Consider the following 23,828-nt stretch of genomic DNA (forward strand, 5'->3'; position numbering starts at 1 on the left):
TTTGGCCCATATGGAACCACTTAGTTATACCATCTTGTTTGACCTCTTCTTGTTATTTTGTCTGCATTTACAATCACTTTAATGTGTATCATATGATGTCAATACTTGTTTGTATATCTACAGAATCTATGTTAAACTCATATCCCCTGTTTCTTTCCCCTCTTCCCTCTCTTTGTTCTGTACCCCCTCCCTTAAATGAAAATTGAAATAAAATATTGATGTTAAAAAAAGATACCTTTATATATGTTGATCTTTGCACTGTAGTGTATGCTAACTACTAAAGATACCTTTATAAGCTTTATAATAAGAGGATTGGTACTGTTTCTGTCACTCCACTACAAAGGGACATATTACAATCCTTCTCTGTGTGTTTAGGTGCTCAGGGGTAAATACTTCATCTCCACCACTTTTCCAAATTTGTTGTATTCCAGGGTGTTGGTGACACGCTATTGCAGGTACTGTGTTCCCCATAGCTGCAATCTTGAGCCCGTTTCAGGTGTCTTCCAAAAAGTACTACTTAATTTTATGATGAAGTCTTTTACGTGGTCGGAATGTTATTGGCACTGCTGGCTTAAGTTACGTCCAGGTTCCAAACCCACCGTCTTGGGTTCATTCAACCGCCCAGCACCCTTGTCCCCTGGAACAGTCTTACCAGTGGTTACTGGAGATCGCTGTTGCTGGTAAACTTAACAGTTCCTCATCCACCACATACCTCTCCACCATTTCAACAAATTGATCTGCTATTTTATGGTTTGCATGACTCACCCACTTTTGCATGAATGTTAGTAGTACCGTAGATGTCGATCCATAATGACAATATGTGGTAAGATGGTTGAGGTCATGTATTTGAGAGCGGGGGGGGGGGGGGACTTTTCCATTTGTGACTTCAAGCTATTATTTCTTGTTCTAATTTATCATATTCTTCTTTGCCATTGGTTAGGAACAAGTCACAAAGTCTTTCTGTGGCTGTGTTGGAAACAGAGCATGTTCCTCCTACACACAGACCTGGCCTACCACCACATCCATGCAGAATTTAGTTGCTGCACCAAGGGCACCATGGGCCTGATGGCTTTTCAGTGTTTTCTGAACAAGCATAGCTTAAGCCCTGAAACTGCAGCTAGGCTATGCAGCAGTGGCGTAACTATACCCCCCCCCCCCCCCACACACACTCACTGCATCCAGTGGCTGAGCAGCGTGTAAGCCAGGGCTGGGCAACACCGGCCCTCCAGATGTTGATGAACTACACATCCCAGCATGCCTTGCATCAGTTTCAGCATGGCCACATAGCAAAACTAATGCAAAGCATCCTGGGATGTGTAGTTCATCAACATCTGGAGGGCCGGTGTTGCCCAGCCCTGGTGTAAGCGTTGTGGAGCATTGCTAGGCGACATATACGGTATATATACATATACTTATTTTAAACATATTTCTTTATATTGGTGTAAAAAAATGCACCTCTGTTATTAACAAGAGTCCGTACGATAGTACTCCCATTCCAAATTACACCACACCGTAGTACAACAAAACCAGTGGCGTAACAAGCCATTTGGTACCCTGTAGCAAGGTGACTGCCCCACCACCACAGTAAAAATAGGGAGAGTGCGCGCCGAAGGCGTGCAACAAAATGTAGAAGAGTGGCTTCACGAGAAAGGGGCGTGGCCATATAAAAGTACTAATAACACCGTAATGCCCATAACACATTATACCACTCACAGTAATGCCCATTATATATTATGCCATACATCATGATGCCCCTTACACAATATACAGCACAGCGTAATGCCCATTGCACATTATACCACACACTGTAATGCCCCTTACACAATATGCCACACACCATAATGCCCATATGATATTACGACACATATTATGCTCCACCCTATGCCCCAAGCACTCCTGCATATGCCTACATCACGGCCACAGTTACCAACAGTAGTAGCGCTGCTTTTATATATATATATATATATATATATATATATATATATATATATATATATATAAAATGTCCAGTTACTGACAGTAGCAGTGCAACTTATACTGTACATAACACCCACACCAGTTGCTGACAGTAGTAATATCACAACTTATACATAATGCCCACACCAGTTGCCGACAGCAGTAGCGGTGCTTAAACGTAACGCCCAACACCAGTTGCCAACAGTAATAAGGCGCCCACACCACTTGGTGACAGTAGTAGTGCTGTTCATACAAATGCCCACACCAGTTGCTGACAGTAGTAGTGCTGTTTATACAAATGCCCACACCAGTTGCTGACAGTAGTAGCGCTGCTTAAACATAAGGCCCACACCAGTTGCCGACAGAAGTAGCACTGCCTATACATATGCCCACATCAGTTGCCGACAGTAGTAGAGCTGCTTATACATAATGCCCACACCAGTTACCGACAGTAGTAGAGTTGCCTATACATAATGCCCACACCATTTGATGACAGTAGTAGCACTACCTATACATATGCCCACACCAGCTGACAACAGTAGTAGCGCTGCTTAAACACAATGCCCGCACCAGTTGCCAACACTCATAGCGCTGCCTGTACATATGCCCACACCAGTTGCCAACAGAAGTAGCACTGCCTATACATATGCCCACATCAGTTGCCGACAGTAGTAGCGCTGCTTATACGTAATGCCCACACCAGTGGATGATAATAATTGCACTGCCTATACATACGCCCACACCAGTTGCCGACCTGAGTAGCACTGCCTATACATAATGCCCACACCAGTTGCTGACAGTAGTAGCGCTGCCTATACATATGCCCACACCAGTTGCTCACAGCAGTATCACTGCCTATACATATGCCCACACCAGTTGCCGACAGTAGTAGTGATGACTGTACATATGCCCACACCAGTTGTCGACACTCGTAGCGCAGCCTGTACATATTCTGACACCAGTTGTCAACACTAGAAGCACTGCCTGTACATATGCCCACACCAGTTGCCAACAGTAGTAGTGCTGCCTGTACATATGCCGACACTAGTTGCTGACAGTAGTAGCGCTGCCAGTACATATGCTAACACCAGTTGCTGATACTAGTAGCACTGCCTATACCAGGGTTGCCGACCCTCCCGAAATTTCCGGGAGTCTCCCGAAAATCGGGGCTCCCTCCCGGCCCCCCGGAAGGGTGGGCAACCCTCCCGGATTCAGGGGGGACCCCCGCAGTCCCCCGGATCGCGGCATTAAAATGCCGCAATCCTCGGGTCTCAGAGGAGGGGGCGGAGCTAAAATGACACAATCGCGTCATTTTAGCCCCGCCCCCTCCACGGAGATCACTGAATTCGCTGGTTTACCAGCATGGGGGCGGGGCTTAGTGATGTCACACTTAAGCCCCGCCCCCTGAGCGGCTACTGATTCTCTCCTCTCCGGGCTTCTCCCGGAGAGGAGAATGAGAAAGTCGGCAACACTGGCCTATACATATGCTGACACCAGTTGCTGACAATATTAGTGCTTCCTGTACATATGCCCACACCAGTTGCAGTACACTCACATGTTACTTACCTAGTTCAGGCTGGTGGCAGCTCATTCTCTCATGTTTCTTTCCACCAGTCAGTCTTCGCTCTTGCTCCATTATAGCCCCGCCCCTCCGTCTGTGTAGCTCAGCCCCATCCGGCTGTTAGCCTCGTCCCTTTTCGGTCCCTGCCACGGTTCCCCTCTGAAATCTGACCACCACTAGGGTGTTTAGGAGCCGGGAGGGAACGTGCTGTTGGTGCTGCTGCTGCTGCCTGTCAGCAAGTGTGACAGATGCAGCAGCAGCCACAGAGGAGAGAGGACAGCAGCATGTCAGACTCAGTCAGTGCTCCGGGGCCCGGGCGGGTGCCGGCACCTACGCAGCCCCCGCTCCCCAAGCAGCAGCAGAGGCTGCCTTACACTATCTACGCCACTGCTATGCAGGCAGATGGGCTGCTGGTCATGTGGGAGCACTTCACTGTGGAGCGAAGTGTACCTGAATTTTTGTGGGCACTTTGCAGTGAGGGACTCAGCTAGCGATAGCAATTGTACTTTTGCAATGTCTCGCTGGGAACCCTGAATACAGATCAGCTTGTTATGTCTTAGCTTTAGATCATTGTTCTGCATACACAGTACAAAATTATTTTTTAGTGAGCATCTGGCTCCCTCTGCTGGGACTTCCCTTTTCCTTCATCTTCAGCTACAGGCTCAGTGTATGGGGCCCAATTTACATGTGTATCACTGCTGCTCACATAAAAACAGCAGTGATCAGTGGCGGCTCTTAAGGCCCCCATATATTAGTTTGACTTGTCCTAAGGACAAGTCGGACCTGATTTCCCCTGCAGCTCCCCGGGAGGGGGACACACGATTTGGCACTTGATGTGCCAAGTTTTGCATATGATACATCCAGGGCCGGATTAACAATGGGCCTGATGGAGCTACAGCTCCAGGCCCACTTTCCAAATAGGCACATTTTGTAGCTGAGGGTCAGGGCTTTCCAACAAGCCCAGCCACGCGTTGCTAGCCCCCTGGGAACTGGAGATATGGCCAGGCAAATCTGGAACATTTTCCCCATAGGATAACATGAGACCTGCTAATTCCGACCCCCATCTGGTTCCAACGACATCACAGAAGCTCGAGGTTGATCTCTGTCTAACCTAAATTGCTGGACCTTCAATCTGATACCAGGTTGGTCCATATGGGTTCATTGGTTCCAGAGATATTGCGGGTAAAACGATTTTTTCGTTTCTGAAATGTAATTTTATGGCTGTTCATGTTGTTTGAGGACAGATTTCTCTGGAACCAAATGGCCCAGTTTCACAGGACCAAAATAATTTTAAAATCATTTGAAGCCCATGGGTCAGTTGGTTCCGAAGATACACCTAATTGTTTAAAGGGGCTGGGGGGGGGAGGGGAGGTAGTTTTAACATGTAATGGGCATTATGGTGTAAATTTTGAATGTGCGCCTTTGGCGCGCAATGCCCCTGTTTATGAAGCATATTGTGCATTATTGCTCAATCTGTTTGGTATAGTGTGTATTTTGGCTCAATCCATGTGGCAAAATGGGAATTTTGCCTTAATCTGTGTGGCATAACGTGAATTTTGACTCAATCCGTGTGCCATAGTGTGAATTTCGGCTCAGTCGGTGTAAATTTTTGCTCATTCCATGTGGCATAATGTGTAAGAGGCAAGTACAGTATAAAGGGGTTACTAATTTGTTGCATGATTTGTATAAGGAGTATGGCCCTTATTCTGATTGACGCGGACTTTACCGCGTACTTACGGATCGCGTCTTTACAGGGTCTGCGCATGCGTGGAGAACGCTACGCGCATGTGCCACGCCTTGACTCGGTACCAGTTCGGGCAAATCCCGTCCAAAACTGTTCACCGCTATCAGTCGGGAAATAGGGGCGTATTATGGGCGTCATGCGGAATGACACATGGGCGTAGTTTCAAAGTGGGCAAAACGGGGCGGAAACATGGGCGGACACGGGGGAGTACACTTATGTTGGGGGGCGTACATTCGGAAACCACTCCGAATGCACGCGATCAAAAAGGGCAGAAATGTGCGGTGTCCACAAGTGTACTATTGCTTTGCGGACACCACTCGTTCATGCGGTAGGCGAACGTACGCCTAATGACTACAACCATTAACACCTGAACCCAATAGAATCTACTCCTTTACTCATTACTCACTAATAGGCCGCTTGTCAGTGCTTTAATTGAAACCATTGCTGCTTCAAGGAAACCTTAGTAATCCCCCACATATGCTGTACTTGTCCCACACTTAAAAACTGCTAACAATGGACATGACTGAATATTAATACTATCAATACACATGTGTATTAGACATGTATAATAAGTGGGTCATGTGATGTATTGCAGAAGATACTTCATAGTGGGTTGTTTGGCGTAAATACTCCGCTTACGGGCGGTAGCACCGCTTGGCTCCCGTTCGGATGCGGTATTTCCGAGCATACTCTGTAATACTCTGTAATACCGTGCAGAATCGGAGTGTTTCTCCCGCACACGCATGGTTTGTATGTCGTCCGTAAACACGCCCTGTTCTTAAAGAGTGAGTCCGTCCGAATGCGGAGGACCCGTGGGCGTTTCTACGGACGATGGCCGCATGCGGCAAAACACCGTGGCGTGCGGACCGCTCCGTAAGAATGCGGGAATATCCGCACCAACCAGAATAAGGGCCTATATGAGGTCCGGTATGATATGCCGGTGGTCGGAATCCTTGCGGTCGAAATATCGATGCTGGAATCCCGGCAGCCGCAATGCCGACAAGGGGGGGGGCTGTGGATCGCTCCCCCTTGCAGGCACACTACGCTGGCCACGCAGGGAGCCCGGTGCCTCGCTGTGCTCGGCACACTATTTTATTCTCCCTCTATGGGTGTCGTGGACACCCAAAGAGGGACAAAGTGCCGGCATTGCGGCGGTCGGGATTCCGGCATCGGTATTTCGACCGTCAGGATTCCGACCGCCGACATATTATATGGTGTGGTAAACTTGGGTGACCACATAAAAGGTGCTGAAATGTTGTCTACCAAACTTTTGGCTGTCAGTATTTTTTTATGACTGGAGTGCCGACTCACCCCGCAAGTATCTTAGGATCTTAGGACATCAGCATCCTGCGGGTGCACCTTTGGAGGGCACCCACCAATATATCTCCCTGCATTTTTCCTATTCCAGCCCCTGCCTTTTCCAGGCATATGTAATTAGTTGAAAGTAGTTACACAAATAGAGACACACCCATAAGCAGACCACCCAACCAGAACACTGGCCACGCCCCCCACATTATTAGGTGCTGGCCACAACCCCTATTATTGCGCATAATAGGCCCTTGATAATTTTCAGCTCCAGGCCCATTTCGACCCTAATCTGGCTCTGGATACATCGCATGTGATGTATCTTATGCAACTCCCAGGGAGCTGCAAGGTGGAGGGAGCAGGGGTCGGCAGACATCAAGGCGGCTGGAGGGGGACGCTGTGAGGTGGCTGGCAGGGGATGCTGCTAGTAGGACAGAGGCAGCGGGCAGGGGACACTGCAGGGGACAGTGACACAGAGGCGGCAGTAACGTAGAGCCGGGCAGGAGGAGCCGGGAGCTGTTAGTACTGAAAAAAAGCCCATACAATGAATGGGTACCCTGTGATTGGCTGAGCGCTATCTCAGCCAATTGCTAACTGGCTGAGAGAGGACTTAGCCAATCACAGGCTGCCCATTCATTGTATGGGCTTTTTTTTCCAGCGCTGACAGCTCCCGGCTCCCACTGCCCGGGTCTACATTACTGCCGCCTCTGTGTCCCCCACAGCGTCCGCTGCCTCTGCCCTACTAGCAGTGTCCCCGCCACCCTGCTCCCTTTACCTGCCCGGAGCACAGCTCCCTGCTCCGGCTCGCCAGCCACCTCACAGAGTCCCCTACCCGGCTACACATACTGTAAGATTTAGAAAATTCATCGGAATCGTGTGAAATCTGGACCAAATCGCATAGAGTATGTACTTACTGTTTTGGAGTCCACTGCCTTGCTCCCCGGCCGCCGGTCCCCTGTACGGCGCCAGCACAGTAACTTCATACATACTGCGCATTTGCTGGCGCAAGCCTCCATGGGCTGCCTACGCATGTGCAGAACCCGTTTTAAGGGCTGCCACGCATTTGCGAACAGATAGGGAACACCACCCAATGGGACTGCATTGAGTGACTGGCAGGTCGGACTTCCAATAGTCACTGCCAACATAATGCCAAGTAATTAGAAGACTAAAACTGAAATAGCCAGGAGATTATTGTGTGGCTCAGAGATGTTTTATATTGTAGTGAGTGCCAAAAGATGATGTAGACACACCTGATTGGAGGTATTAGACACACCTAATGGGAGGTGTTAGATATGACCAATATATGACCGTAATATGCACCCCCTAATAAAAATGTGCTGTGCACGCCTATGACTGCCAATCACATTGAAGCCAGAGCAGTCTCACAGACTTCGGGCCAGATTCTCTAAGCTTCAAAAGTGATACAATGGAGAGTGATAAACAGCCAGCCAATCAGCTCCTACCTGCCATGTCCCAGACTGTGTTTGAAAAATGTCAGGCAGGAGCTGGTTGGCTGGCTGTTTATCACTCTCCATTTTATCACTTTTGAAGCTTAGAGAATCTGGCCCTTCATCTGGCTTCACTTCAGGCAGAGACAGTGGCGGATTTTACTTGGGGGGCTGCAGCCCTGCAGCCCATAGGTAAAAACCTCCACTGGCACTGGCAGTGATGCACAAATATGGTCTGGTGATGTACAAATATGGTCTGGCATCTGGTATAAGTAGACACCTCTGCATGCATGTGCGATCCAGTGCTGCAACCTAGAATCACCTGCAACGCAAGCCGGGTACCACAGCTCCTATCAAAAGGTGAGTAAATCTGAGTCTTCTGAGAGAGATCCTGGGCTCTACACATTTCCCATTTGAAAACTCAAGGCCATCACTGCCCACTCCCTGCCTCCAAACAGCTGCAGCCGCAGTACATCCGATAATGCAGGACTAGTACTGAAATTGTGCAATAAGAATTCTTTATTGCACCAAATCCATCAGGAGCTGAATCTGGACCATTATGTCCAACTCTGATCAACCTTTTATATGGTGACATTTTCCCATTTTATCCTTTGTGCATATTAATTTAGACCCTCTCTACCTAATTACCATCGACCCCATAAACCATATCCTCTCAATAATTATCTTAACCTGTTACCTGGGGCCCAAGGCTGGCATGTAAGTAGATGAGTAATACACTGCATTTATGGAAAAGTTAGTCAGCTGGAGTGACAAGTCCAGTGATATCTCTTTGTACAAAACGAGTCTAGATCAATAATTAAACCAAACTAGGAACAATGGGGCAGATGTATTAAGCTTTAATAAGAGATAAATGCAAGGGTGATAAGGAGAGATAAACATCCAGCCAATCACCTGCTAACTGACATGTTACAGCCTGTGTTTGAAAAAAGTCAGTAAGGAGCTGATTGGCTGGACATTTATCTCTCCTAATCACCCTTGTATTTATCTCTTGTTAAGTCTTAATACATCTGCCCCAATGTCTCTTATTCAGGTTGACTAGCTCGGATGCGAATTTCCATAGTTGCAGGTAACTCTAACCCCGCCTTGTGAATGGTTCGCGTTCGCAAGGCTTGCAAACGGATGTCTTCCATGAACATCCATTTGCATGCCAGTGGGAACTTCCCCTATCTCCGACCATCGAATGATGATGAAGGCACTTGCCTATTTAAGGTTTGTCGAGACTACACTTACATATGCATGTGGAATTGCAGGGAATTAGGCAGGCAGCTGACATCTGGTTATGTCAGCTGTCCGCCCCCCGCACGTGCGTCACGGACGCATTAGCATGTGTACGCCCAGCGTTTTAATGGGAACGACCATGAAACGCTGGACGTTCACATATGCTAATGGCCCAGGTCGGCACCCCACACTCCTCTACACCCCCCACTCGCAAGGCTGGGAGCGCGCACCCGGCAAACAGACTTTTTACAGAGTTCGTACACACCCAGCTTATACACATGTGCAGAAATGCTGCTGCGCATACGCAAATCATCGGTTCCCCATGTGGGGGCCAATAGGTAATGGATAAATAGGAAATATAGGAGATATCTTACTTTACAAGCCATATTGTATCAAATATTTATTTAATATAACAAAAAAAGCAATGAAGTCTGAAATATTGCAACAGCTTAAATGTGTACAGAAAGCAAAATAAAGGATTTATTTTGTACAATACGGTAAAAAAAAGTCTAATCATGTTATGAAGAAAACAAACCTATGACCCAATGTCTCACCAGCCATTCCAGTTCTGTTAGCACGTTCTATCAAAGCGTGAGGGTTTCTGAGGGCAATTGGCAAAATTGTTGGTACTTGTGTACTTTCACAGCTCCCATCGCATGCCATCGCATGCCAAATGTAGTGGCATGCGTTGGCATGCGATGGGATGCGATTTTTGCAGTTTTTAACCAATTTTTTTTAGATCGCATGTGATCGCATGCGATTTTTAACAGAAATGCATCCAAATGCATTGAAATTAGTATCAAACATGTTCAATGGCCCCCAAATGTCATTTTTCAGGCTGTACCACCCCCACTATCAACGCGAACCCGAAGCGTGGCGAGCGCTGCGAGCGCAGCGAGCCCGCGACCGCATGCGATTTCTTGCTATGCGATGGACATCGTGGGAGCCGTGATTCTACACAAGTACCAAATTGTTTACTGTTATAAGGTTCAGTTGACATTGATGTGGTTAGCTAAAGTTTATGTTCAAGGTGCCATAAAAAGATAGCGAGGCAAACTGTTGCACTTTCATCAGGGAGATCAGAAAACAAGGCTTGGCTACAGATTGTATTTCAGTAGACATATGCAATTAAACATTTATACAGTACAAGACTGATACATTTATCCATTTTTTTATCAATATAGTCAGCTAATGTATATGTTTTTTAGTACTGGTTAGACAGGTTTAATTCTGAGGTAGACACTGGTGTTTTTATATATATGTGTGTGTGTCTCTGCAATTACACAGTTGCACTGGTTATGTGTAAGATATACATATGGCTATTAGAGCCATTTTATACATTGTTCAGCCAGAATGGGACAGCAATTCTACCTCAATAATAAGGAAAATTATCTGTCATCATCTGCAATGGAGACTGGCAATATCTTATATATTTCGACTTGCTGTTCAATTATTTAATAATTTAAGAAAGAAAGAGTTACAGGTTATGGGGGCGATTCTGTAACACAGAAATGCGGTAAAAAACCCGTTATCGGGGTTTTTACCGCATTTCTGTATGCTGTATTAGCCCACCGCAGTGTTAGCGCTGCGGAGGGAATCGCTAGCAAAAGCTGGCAAATCCCTGCAGAAGCCTGTGGGCTTCTTACCGCAGCGCTGTTTGAGGGATCCGTCACGGATCCCTCCCAGCATGCCCTGCGGCCGGCGCGTCACTCTGCACATGCGCAGATGGACTCCCGGGTCACAGACCCGGAAGTCTAGTGCCGGCACTGCATCGCAAGGGACAGCTCTTATCGCAAGAGCTGTCCCTTGCGTTAATAACGGCATATGTTAGAGAATATGCCATTATTAAAATTGCGGTAGCCGGCGAAGGGGGGCGCGGATGTTAAAACATCCCGCCCTATAACTCTTATAGGATTTTACTACATTGGCCGGTATCCAGTTGCCGCTAATTTAGGTTTATTTGCTATCAAAAAAGACAGCCCGGAAGGTAGCGCTTTGTCTTTTTGGTTTATTTTCTCAAAGGGCTGAGTATCCCTTTAAGGTAGCAGCATATTGGGATTGTTAACACATCTGCACTCAGTAAATAACACACGGAACACAACTTTTACTATTAGGCTAATTTACTGCAGGCAGCTAACTGGATTCCGCCCATTCTGTCAACGTGTTGGCATTTGTGTATACAGAGGTCCAATATACCAACAGTTTTAAATCTTATTTAGAAAATGTTGACTGTGTCATCCACATTAATCGGCCCTATTACCTTGTCCTATCATTCCAGCATGTTAGGAATGTTGGTGTCAGAATAATGTGGCCAGCCACATGTGATCTCTGCCATATCATTGAATCTGTCGGTGCACAGCAGTTTGCTCATTTGCAGAGCTGTTACCTGAGTGGTCACCGTTACCATATATTGCATGCCCGAAAGAGAAGTTGCAGGTTCCATAGCTGCCAACCCTCATCAGATATTTGCTAACAGTAAACAGCATATACAATAATAAAGCATCTGCAGCCTAGCGATAATTCCCCTCAACACTGTCCTAAATAAAGCTTTTGTACAATAACATGAGATCTTTTCATATACATTCCCCAGAATTGCTCAGTGCAATATGTGGCAGAGATGCCGTAGAAACTAGTCCCCAGTCCATTTTTACTGCTGGCAGATTTTCTCGAGATTGGCAAACTTTGGGTCAAAATCGTCCAGGAAACTAAAATCCATGTTGACTTCTGAGTAGGAGAAAGACATTGATTCAATTTGTTCCAGATCCCCCTCATAGGCATATACTCGGGGCTTGTATGTTACTACTTCCTCAGCATCGGTGAGTCTCTGCAGCCTCTGACGGGTGTAAAGGAAGAAAGATTAGAAGTCAGGACTACCAAGTAGCTGGAATTGCAACACAATGACCTGTAATGACTGTTATGTTATGTTATCAGATGTCCCCACAAAAGTAAGAGGGTATTTATTAAAGCTCGGAAAGATAAAATTGTCAAAAATATAGTACTAGCCAATCAGCTTCTGCCTTACATTTTATAGGATGCATTTGAAAAATGATAGGAGCTTATTGGTTGGAACTTTATCTCTCACAATTTTACCTATCTCCAAGTTTTGATAAATACCCCCCTAATAAGTGTAAGAGGTGAATTTTTTTTTCATACAGTTATTTCCTATAGATGTTTTACCTTCCGATTTCTTTTTCCTACATACAATATATAACATTTGCTTGCATTACTTGTTTCTTATTGATATGCTTATTTTACAGGTCCACTGGTTCCACAAAACCCAGAAGTTACAGTTTGGTCCATATACAGTGGTTGGACAATGAACTTTTGTGTATTTTTAAGGATTGTACATCAAAAATAGTGTATGAATATATATATATATATATATATATATATATATATATATATATATATATATATATATATATATATATAGTAAATACGTTCTGGAATTGTCAGCAAAGCAGTCCTAAAACTATGGGGGTTATTCAGACCTGATCGCTGCTGTGCTACATTACGGAGCCCTATGAAGATTGAGTTGAATATCTATACAGTTTAACATTCATCCAGCTGCTTCCGCCTTCTGTTACATCACCAATAAACACAAATGACCAGTAGCGGTTTTTATTTATGGGCTGCAGTAAGTAAAATCCGCCATCCAGGCTCAGTGTCAGTGAGCAAGGTACAGTCTGTAACTGGACTGTCTTCACTGTGACTGGCAGTGACTTCTTATTGAAAGTGCTATCTGCCAGTCACCTGCGTGACATGCAGTCTCAATGGCAACTGTTTCCTCTCTTTGGGACTACCAGTCTGGGCTGCGATTAGCAAAGAGTGAGCTTCTAGTAGGAAAACATTCACTGTCTTTTGTGCAGCCCAATATGGCTTCTCTGGGCTGTAGCCAATGCAGTCCATATAAAACAGGGTTTTGTACATTTGCGGTGTCACAGGCTCTTGTGTGCATGCGGCAGTGCTGACAGGTGTCAGATCCATTGTACAGAAACCGGAACCTGGCAGACCGAGGCTTGATCTATCTTATCTTCTCTAGGGCGACCTTCCTATCTACTGACCCAGTGCCATTGGAATTCATCTATGCCCATGCCATCACACTGCCTCCACCGGAGAAGTCGCATAGTGTATGAGTACCTTTTAGAATGGCTCATTATCAGAAGCATACCACATCATCTGTAAAACATTTCTGGCTCTGATGCGCACTGAAACATGCATTGGATCAGAATTGCATGTGAAACATGCGATTTGACACAATTCATGTGACTGCACAAATTGCACTAGTGTATGGGCACCTAAAGTCGCCTCCATACTTTTTGCTTCCTGTCATTCTGGTACAGGTTGATCTTATTTTCATCTGTCCGAAGAAAGCTGTTCTATAACTGGGCTTGCGTTTTTATATCCTTTTGTCAAAAACAAAACTGGCCTATTCTTGAGGCTTTTGAATGGCTTGCACCTTTTGGTGAACCTCTGTGAACCTCTGTATTTGCTCATGTGAAGTCTACTCTTTATGATAGACTTGGATACTTATAGGTCTACCTCCTGGTGAGTGTTCTTCACTTGGCTGGATGTTGTGAACAGGTTTTTCTTTACCATGGTGAGGATCCTGCATTCATCCACCACTGTTGATTTCCATGGATGTAAAGTTCTTTTTTGTGTTTTCTTATAATGTAACTGTTAATTTGGACACTCCTAAGGTTCCCACTATCTATTTATTGGTCTTTGACAGCATATAGTGGGTTCATACTGTAGCAGCAGCAGCTTCCGAATAGAAATTCCTATACGTGGAATTATACCAGACCTTTTTTCTTGCTTAATTGTAAAGGAATAATGAAGAAAAAGCCCACAACTGTCAGTGATACCACATTTCATTCCAATGTCCTGTCACTTTTGGTCCACTGGAAAAGATGGGGTTACAAATTAAACAGCTGTCATTACTGACCCCTTCCTCCAATTTGGATGTGAATACCCTCAAATTAAGCCAAGTCTACACTTTAAAACCATATTTACTGTAACCAGAATATTTTTTGGTAACCAGCTAAAGTAACAAGAAAGTATGGACCCGACTATATATGAAAGACAGTTCTGGTGTACAGAACAAAAGCAGGGAAAGAGACCATGGAGGTTATTCTGGTTGACTCGCAAGGCTGCAAATTTCACAGTCTTGCAAGTCCACCAGACGCCACTGTTGACATCAGCTGAACGCCCTCCACACCCACGTCACCAGCCTATTACCATGGGAACGCCCATGAAATGCAGTGCATTCCCATGGGCGAATCACCAGGCCCGCCACCCGCATTGTTGTGTGCGAGCGCCCGGGGAATAGGTGTGTGCAAACGGGCGGGGGACCGATCAAATAAGAATCACCCCCCCATGTTTCAGTCATCGCTGTAGAACTGAATTTGTGGAGTCAGGCAATTCTGGACAATAACAAGAGATAAACAAATCTCAGATTTTATATTCCAGCTCTGTATTCAAGGATCAGTGAGCATATGACATAATACCAGTATCAGTTTCAGTGCTGAAAAACTTGCGGCCTTGGAAATCTTGGCTATTGAGTCACCAGATATATAGTTACAACCAGGGGTGCTTAATCTCAGCACGCCCTCACACGCGTGTGCCTTGCTATAGAAGCATGTATGTGTCCAGTTATAATGACACGGCAACTGTTTTAATGGTTTAATTACATAGTTCTCAGCTGTGCAAGATACACATTCTTGGACATGGTCCAACAGTAATAAATGATGCCTCTTAATCTGTTATGATATAAGCTTTGCCCTGCCAGCGATGGGTGTGGCATTATGTGTATCACTTAGTATAGTGCCATTTTGGCATAGTAAACTTTATTTGGGTGATTAGTTTATATAAGTCAGATGTGGCTTGGCATTGAAAACCAAACTCGGAAACCGATGCAATTAATCACTTTGTAAAGTGTAATTACATCTATGTGCTATGATACTTTCTATATATAAAACTGCCATTATTAAAACTTTGCTGCCATGTCATTTTTAAACCCATACTTGCTGTTACAATATCTAAAGGTTATTTCAAGCCTGGCACAATACAGATGTTTTAGATATGTAAGATGGTATTCCACATGACAGAGGTGCAGACAGTACATAGGTCCCGATTCAGACCTGCTTCCTGGGCTGCGAGTGCTCAGAGACCAGTGAACAGGTAGTCGCCGCCCTGGTGAATGGCCAAATGATTTTTTCCCCTGCTTGCAGCGCTGAGTGAGAGACGACTCACTCGGCGCTGCGAAGGCCGTGGAGAAAAGAAGGCCGCTGCTGATTTAATGGGCCATCCCTCCCGACGGCCAGGGAATGACTGCGTTTTCCGGGACACTCCTGGAAAACATTGGCGGCACGTGCCCAAAAGGCAACCAGCTGTCAAAACAGCGGGGTGGCGTGCGAGCAGGGCCGGCGTTAGCCGCTCAGCAGCAGATGCAGAGCAGGGAGGCGCTGTGCTGGAGAGGCGCTATCCACGCTTTGCTACTCAGCTGCTTTTCTGAACAGCTATTGTTGCTGTCTGCCGCTGGTCCTGTTAGCGCTGGCAGCATAAAGCACGAAGTGAAGCGGTGTGTGCGCCCAGCTAGTGCTGCGCAGTATCTGCGGTAGCAGATAGCAGAGCGGCCGAGCAATTACTATATGCTGCAGAAGTCCAAATAGTCAGTCAGCCAGCAGAGGGCGCTGGTCAGCTTGGACAACCTGCTGCAAGCTGTCAGCCACTCACTGGTGCACTTGAAGGAGCTGTTCAGGACAGGAGGAACGTTTCAGCTAGGGCTAGGAATAGTACGTATAATGGGGCGGGGCTGGGTGGTCTGTCTCTGCCCAGTAATTAAATGCCGTATCCCCTGCTGGGCTCCTATGCTTGTCAGACAGTTAATTAAACTCTCCTGTGTTGAATGCAGCCAGCCTCAGAGATTATGTATGTATGACCTGAGCTGCATGAAGGTCTGACAGGGGAACTACAGGTCCCATCATGCCCTCATAAGTTGTATCAGGAAAGTATTGCAGCTAGCTTACACCACCTGCTGGCTGGCTCAAACAGCCTGCTGGCAGCCCCAGATTTGCATTCCACTAATGTCTTTACACTGCATTGATTCACCTCTACTGTATATGAACACATCTGCTCTTTAGAACATTTACACATTGCCCTTTGTACCCAACCCCACCCAGCACCAGTGGCATACACTACACATCTGTAACCTCCTTGCTCAAGGAAATACACACACCACTCTACCCATAGGTCCAAAGGAAATACACTTAGCCTACTCCCATCCCAAGGATAACACACCTCACCCTGCCTCTTGACTCCCTGGGACATACACTCACCAGCATATTAAATGGGCCACATATTTTTTTATTACAATGCTAAAGGAGCCACAAGGCATACTGCCCATCTTTCTGGCTGATGGAAGTGGGACATAACCACCAGTGCACAAAATTTGGGGGCGTGGCTAGCCAGAAAGGGACATAGCCTTTACTCACGCCTTCCTGTGAGGCCACGCCTCCTTTTTGACACTGTGGGGGCATGTCTCAGAGGCTCTATGATTCTCTAGCCATATCCCCAGCCCCCCAGGCTGCGGGAATAGACGCTGTGCGCATGCACACAACATCTATTTAGCTCCCAACAGCCCACCGCGGGACACTGCCGGCCATGGGCGGGACGCGGGAACGTCCCTGAAAACCGTGACGTTCCCGTGGGAATTGGGATTGTTGGGAGGTATGCACAAGGTAGTGTTTTATTATACAAGGCAACTTTTAATATATAGAATACCAAAGAGAGCATATTCATTTTTTTTATTTCACGGTACCCACTGACCACGATACCTACATGGGTCAATGTCACCAGCGAATTGAGTTTTAACCCTCCAAAACCCCATAGACTAGAGCAGTAGTTATTAAAGTCTTTTCACTTACATTGCTCAGTATCTCTCCAATTTTTTCTACAAAAGCATTTTCATGCCGGCTCTTGAGCATAGCGTTTTTTATATATTTGCTGTTCTGTAAAGGAAAAAGAACATCATCAACAATATTTCCATCTTTCACATATAGCTCTATTATCATTGTATATGATGATCACTTCATTGGATACACTGTATTATCAGTGTTTTAGTTTTTTTTTTTAAATTTATTATATAAAATGTTTTCAAAAGGGGTGAAATATTTACTATTTTATGGTCATATAAATTGTGTCAAATAATAAATGCTGCCCTGTCACAAAAATATATATTTTAAAACTATTAAGGTTTAATTAATATTGCCCCTTTAAAATAAATCATATATTTAATTTATGGAAGGGGATTGTTTGTGACACTTCCTTTTTCTCCCAAATTTCTCCCAATATATGGCTGAGCAATATATCTCCCCCGTGTGAACGGGGCTTTAGATGGACAAAACCATATGCACTGCAGGGGGGCAGATGTAAATATTTCTAGAAGGTGATTTTTGGTGACGATCCCTTTTTTCTCCCTTCATACTTAATCAAAATTGATAAATGAGGTACCATTTTAAAAATTTACTTTTGGCCTATTTGCATGCAAACTTTTTGCACGTGCCACCTAGTAATTTATTATTACTCATTAAATAAAATGTAAATCATACTATTACTACTAAGACATGAAGCTCATATTTGTCCAATAAGAGAATTGATCAGCCTCCTTATTGCCCTCATTATACTGTAGGTGCAATGCGATTCCTCTCCTTCTGATAGCTTAAACAACAGATGTGTCAGTGAGTTTGCAGTTTATTCTACATCCGCCACCTCATAAATCAGAGGTTTTTATATAGTTCTTCTGAAAGATAAAACATTGATGTTCTATTGTATACTAAAGTCAGGATTCTCAGAGTTTGAGATTTGTCCTTTAATAAAACCTCACAATATAATTTTGCCAGTAAACCGCCAAACCCAATCACCCCACCACCACCACTACCCAGAAATTATAAAAACCTTCCTTTATTAATTACACCCACAATACTTTGCTTAACATTTTTCTTTTAAAGTTCTGGATAGGAATGCAGACAGTTCTTCTATTCTATATTGTGATACTGTATATCTAGCAAGTGACTGGATATTCCCCAGGTATATAGTGCCACCTGCATGCTGTGAGAAGAAAATGCATGCCACAAAGGAAACCTCAATAAAAAAAGTCATACATTTCAATTCAATAATTTGTAACTAACCATTTGTTGCATATATATCTATTGAAAGAGAAAATGTAACGCAAACCACAGTTTGTTTCCATAGTTACAGATACTGCTAAGAAAGGTCAGTTATTCACATCCTACAGTTTCTGTGAAGTGGAAGCACCAGTGTATTTCTGATATTTCAACTGTCTATTTCACATAGAAGTCACATTCAAGTACAAAAAGTGTTCCCACACAGTTTTATACCCAATGCCCCAATTTTAATTGGTGGAGTTAACATCAAACTACCCTCAGTCCTAATGGTAATAGGTCATCTTTAAAGTTATCTCCTGAGAAATCCTCCAAGGCCTGCAAATTTCTCAGGACATTGCCTAAGAATAAAATCCCTTTATCCTAGCACACTAGAAGCTGAATACAATACAATTAAATGTGTAAAGTGACACTTTCTTACCTGTGTCATGGCTTGACTTTGTACCACACGCTTTATACCAGATCCTACGATTCCACCACCATCCTATTAACAGAAAAATATTTCTCACTGGGGCAGATGTATTAAGTCTGCTAAAATGATAAAGTGATAAGGTGAGAACACACCAGCCAACAAACTCCTAAAGGTCCTCCTACACTAGTCCAATTTGTCTAAAGGACAAGTCGGACCCAACTTCCCCTGAGCTCCCCAGCAGTTCCTCAGGAGAGCTCACTAATGACTTGGCAGCAGCGGGGTCCGGGCTGCGATGAGCGCCCGGAGTGTGTGGGTGCAGCGTAGCAGCAAGATGTGCAGTCTGCAGTGTCCAGGAAGAGCTAAACGGACCTGCGGTGGCAGAATTTTAAAATTGGCTGAGAGTGCTATCTCTCTCAGCCAATCCAAAGCCAAAGCCAAATGGCTTATTTTTTTAATCTTTCTTTTTTAATTCTGCTGCCGCAGGTCCGATGAGCTCTTCCTGGACACCGTGGACTGCCCGCAGTGAAGCTGCATCCAAACACAGTCAGGCCCATGTATTGTCATCTCTTCCACAAGTGTACCAGTTGAAGCCGCAATGGTGGGCACACTACAAAAGGTTACACTGGTAGATCAGTGATATGAGGATCAAAGGTATATATGGGAAAAATGTCACATTTGTGCAATATAATATATAGTGCCTGATTCAGTACCGCTCGCTAAGCAGCGGTCGTTCACTACTTAACGCCGCCTGGCCGAACTCCCGTTTCCCCGCCATATCCGCTTTGTAACATGCAAGGGGTTGTATGCAAAAACATCCCCTCACATGCGAAAGAGGCGCCAGAAATCCTAGTTACGCCCCTGCTTAATTGATACCTACTAATACAAAATCCTTTCCTGCCTTACTACAGACTAATAATTACAAAAAATAAGTTAAGACTATACAGGGATATTAGGAGTATGATTCCAAGTTACCTAGCAGAGTTTGTTACAGCAGAACAAAGCACTATGCAGGGATAGACTATTATGTAAGGCAGCCATTCTCAAACTGCTGGCCATGAGGCTGATGACTTTTCTAATATCAATCAGTGATTCAAGAGTATGAAAAATCTGTTGAGTTGTCTGTTATTATTTTAGACTCCTCCCATCATTTTGTGCCTCCACAATGCTGCCATGTATGAGCTGTCTGCTGACTACACATGTGATGTGATGACCTTCTGCAGTCACTTGCTGGGGTCCTGTAATTTTTTTTGTTGTCTGTTGGGGTCCCAGAGCAAAATAGTTTGGGGACCCCTGATGTAAGGGATTGGGGTGTGCCTATTTGCTCATAGCGATAAACATGATACAGTGTGTTCACATTAGTCAAAGTGGTACAGTTCATAAGTGGTTAAAGAAGAAATACTCTTTTATTGTGACATAAAGGCAGATAATACTCACATGTTCCCAGGACTGATATTGTGCCCTTGGCATTGTACTAGAGCCGGTTCGTCCAACTGCTTCCTTATCCTGAAACAAGATTATACATTATATGTGCTGTATGTGACTTATCTAGTAGTCTGTGAAGTTAGCTGGCTTTCTGTTTAAATATGAACAACACAGCTTATACTCACATGTTCCCAGGACTGATATTGTGCCCGTGGCATTGTACTAGACATGGATCGTCCAACTGCTTCCTTATCCTGAAACCAAGATATGTATTTTTGTTTACCCTGTTTTAACAAAACATTTTTCAGCATTCTGTTACTGTATATAGCAGGGATGGCTAACCTTGACACTCCAGCTGTTGTTGAACTACACATCCCAGCATACCCTGCTACAGTTTTACTATTTGGCCATGCTAAGGCTGATGCAAGGTATGCTGGGATGTGAATGTCTATGAGCCTACCGGTATTTGTAAGGCAGCAATCATTTACCAAGTCGGTTTTTGCCTTGTAAATGATTGCCGCTTTAGAAATACACGCAGACTCCCAGACATTCCCGAACAGCCTGCATAATACGCAGGCTATTACATATTGCCTGATATGTTATCATTAACACAATCACAGAGCCAATGGGCTGGTTCAGACCTGATCACACAGCTGTAAATTTGTAGCAGATCAAGTAAATGCCGTCCCACCAGAGTGAAATCCCGCCTTGCAAATAGATGTGGACAGCTTGCGAATCTATACGCAGCCGTGCAAACATTTCCAAATACATCCGGGAGCTGCTCACCATCAAATGATTTCCCCAGTGTGTGAAGGATCTAATATCCCTCACACCATTCCCCACCATTCCCACAATGCCTGCATTTTCCCTAGGAATGTCTGCATTTTGTTCTGGCACTCTCATGAAGTGGACGGTTACCACCCTTAAAACAGTTTTCCATTCAAACACCTTGTAAAGGGCTAGCGATCAAAAAATAAGAAGCAGGATTTCATCACTGGATGGCCCAAATGTGCAACGCGGCCCAGACGCATGTGCAGTCTATTGATAATTGGCCGCTGTTCGAATTCAAACAGCAGCGTTCAGGTCTAATTCAGGACTAATGTCCTGGGATAAAGGAGTGCACTTATCTCTGAGAATCTCTGAAAACTACTATGGAGATTGAATTACACACAAAGGAAAGGTGCTGCTGCGATTGGGAAAGACGATAGCAGAAAAGCTGTGGAAAGATGATCCTGGGCGATGAGCGGCAATTCATGCAAATAGGGGCCATTCCGTGAGTTTGTCAGTGCAAGTGGCTGCAATGACAGGCATACAACCGCAGGAATAGGAGGACATGGTCAGATGGAGAAATCGTACCTGCCATAGGGCAACTGCAACTTTCGATGGTGTGACTGATGGAGGTAAATAAGAATGCCCCAATTGGTATTACTTCGTGCAATGACGCTAAAAGTGGGCATCTCACACATTGCACTTTTTGCCACATACCACGTACTTTTTGTATAAGGGCCTATATATATCTGAAGAGGCAGCTTTTGTGAGCCACCACTTCTAGGAGGCTTGAAGGTGACAATTTAAAATGGCACTAACATTCAGTGTAAAATAAGCTAAGCTTTAAAAAAGAAAAGAAGTGGCGCTGATGTTGATGAAATAATCACACAAATATTTAATGTTAATTAAAACAACATTGCATGTGGCAATTATATACAAAAATACAATAAAAAAATATACAATATTCAAAGCTGCACTCCTACAAGCAGCGAAACGCGTTAGGTTTCAGCCTGGACCAGGAAAAGCTGATCACTTTTGGACCCACCACTCGGAATCCCCAACACCCTGGGCTGCTCTTTCCAACCCTGAGAGCCAAACAGCCTTTCAACATCCCGCATCTGCGGCGCACCATTGTTGGCACCACATAGATACAGCCTCAAGCAGGAATCAAGGTTGGTCTCACACAACTGAGATCATTGACCAGCCGGTCTTAAAAGTTACCAACCCTGAGGACACCTGCACATGGTTGCCTTTTCCTATTGGAGCCTCTAGCGACGTGAGAGACACTTTGCGGCCATTTACCAGCTGTCAACCCCATTACATCAATTGGGGTCCTGACCCTCCGTGGCCCCACAGTCGCATCCATTTGAGGACCATTTCACACTACAATCCTTGGAACTAGATGACAACTGCCATCAGTGGTAACTATCAGCCCACAGGGCAATCTGAATTTCTCAGTTACCTAATCCCTTTTCAAGCATTACCCATTGGGTCCACTCTATTCAGCCTCTGGTCCAGTTATTGACTTATCTTTTTATTGCATTTTTTTTTTTTTTTTTCATTGTATATTTTTTTATTGTATTTTTGTATATAATTGCCACATGCAATGTTGTTTTAATTAACATTAAATATTTGTGTGATTATTTCATCAACATCAGCGCCACTTCTTTTCTTTTTTACTCTGGTTACTTTGGGGCTGACTACCCCTTTATTAAGAGGCTGCTCTTGGCATAGCACCCGTGGTAGCGCCTGTCCGTGCACCCTAGGGAGCTCTTTGGTATCTAAGCTAAGCTTTACACTGTGTGTTAGTGCCACTTTACATTTTCCTTTTTAACCCACCAAGAAGAAATGGCATAAAAAAGCTACAGCTTTATACACCTAGCCCATAGAGAGATTTTAATCCATGAATAAATGTAATATTGCATGCAACTATCAATATAATCTTATACAGTTTCTCTTTCCCTCTCTTATAATAGAGACCAAAGGAGCAGGCTAAGGATGGAAGATATGGCTAGCAGCACAGAAAGCAGAGTAGCCATTCTCTCAAAGGGCCTTTTTCTAGTTCACTCTTTCTAACAAAATCCTTCTTAGATGGACAAAACCACGTGCACTGCAGGGGGCAGATGTAACATGTGCAGATAAAACTAGATTTGGGTGAGTTATTTTGTTTCTGTGCAGGGTAAATACTGGCTGCTTTATTTTTACACTGACATTTAGATCTCACTTTGAAGTAAAACCCCACCCAAATCTAATTCTCTCTACATCTGCTCTACCTGCAGTGCACATGGTTTTGTCCATCTAAGAAGGATTTTGTCAGAAAGAGTGAACTAGAATAAGGCCCAAAGTAACGGATGTTTAGCAATTCTGTATTAAAGCACCCAGGAGAGGGGAAATCAGGATGCAGTAAACTGTCCCATGCCTACTTTGTGCACATGGACTTTATGAACCAAAATGGCAATATCAGCATAGCACTGTCCCACAGGCAGCCCAGAATCCTTCCTTGCTGAGTGCACACTGGGCACGTTAGTGCACCTACGTTTTCATCCGCATGCAAAAACAATGTATGAGATGGATTTGGTACCAATTTTGTAGCTCTATCAAGTCATGGTTTCCTGTACCTAGTGCAATGTGACAGATATCATACAATGTTACCTTTGGAGTAAGGTCAATGATTCCATTTCCGTTGCTGATGAGAATACCCGGGCTTGCCTGCTGATACATTACATCATAATATTATGCAAAGTATAAGTTCTCATGCATTGTAACATCTCTTGACAGAAATCAGTTACAG

At 44.6% G+C, this 23,828-nt stretch overlaps 1 protein-coding gene across 1 annotated transcript in view; it reads right to left on the reverse strand.

Moving 5' to 3' along the window:
- Nucleotides 1-10,869: 10,869 nt before the first annotated feature.
- Nucleotides 10,870-23,828, reverse strand: part of LOC146009632 (cadherin-like protein 26) — a 33,784-nt gene continuing 20,825 nt past the window's right edge. Inside the window, exons 14-20 of the mRNA XM_083150083.1 lie at nucleotides 23,619-23,749; nucleotides 20,758-20,830; nucleotides 20,455-20,523; nucleotides 20,282-20,350; nucleotides 18,857-18,919; nucleotides 17,179-17,262; nucleotides 10,870-12,086 (exon numbers count right to left, since the gene is read on the reverse strand). Coding sequence (XP_083006209.1) covers nucleotides 11,901-12,086; nucleotides 17,179-17,262; nucleotides 18,857-18,919; nucleotides 20,282-20,350; nucleotides 20,455-20,523; nucleotides 20,758-20,830; nucleotides 23,619-23,749 — 675 coding nt within the window. The 3' untranslated portion in view covers nucleotides 10,870-11,900. The remainder of the gene's footprint in view (nucleotides 12,087-17,178; nucleotides 17,263-18,856; nucleotides 18,920-20,281; nucleotides 20,351-20,454; nucleotides 20,524-20,757; nucleotides 20,831-23,618; nucleotides 23,750-23,828) is intronic.

The sequence above is a fragment of the Crinia signifera genome, chromosome 6 (genome assembly GCF_055691185.1).
Source record: "Crinia signifera chromosome 6, ASM5569118v1, whole genome shotgun sequence".
Taxonomy (NCBI): Eukaryota; Metazoa; Chordata; class Amphibia; order Anura; family Myobatrachidae; genus Crinia; species Crinia signifera.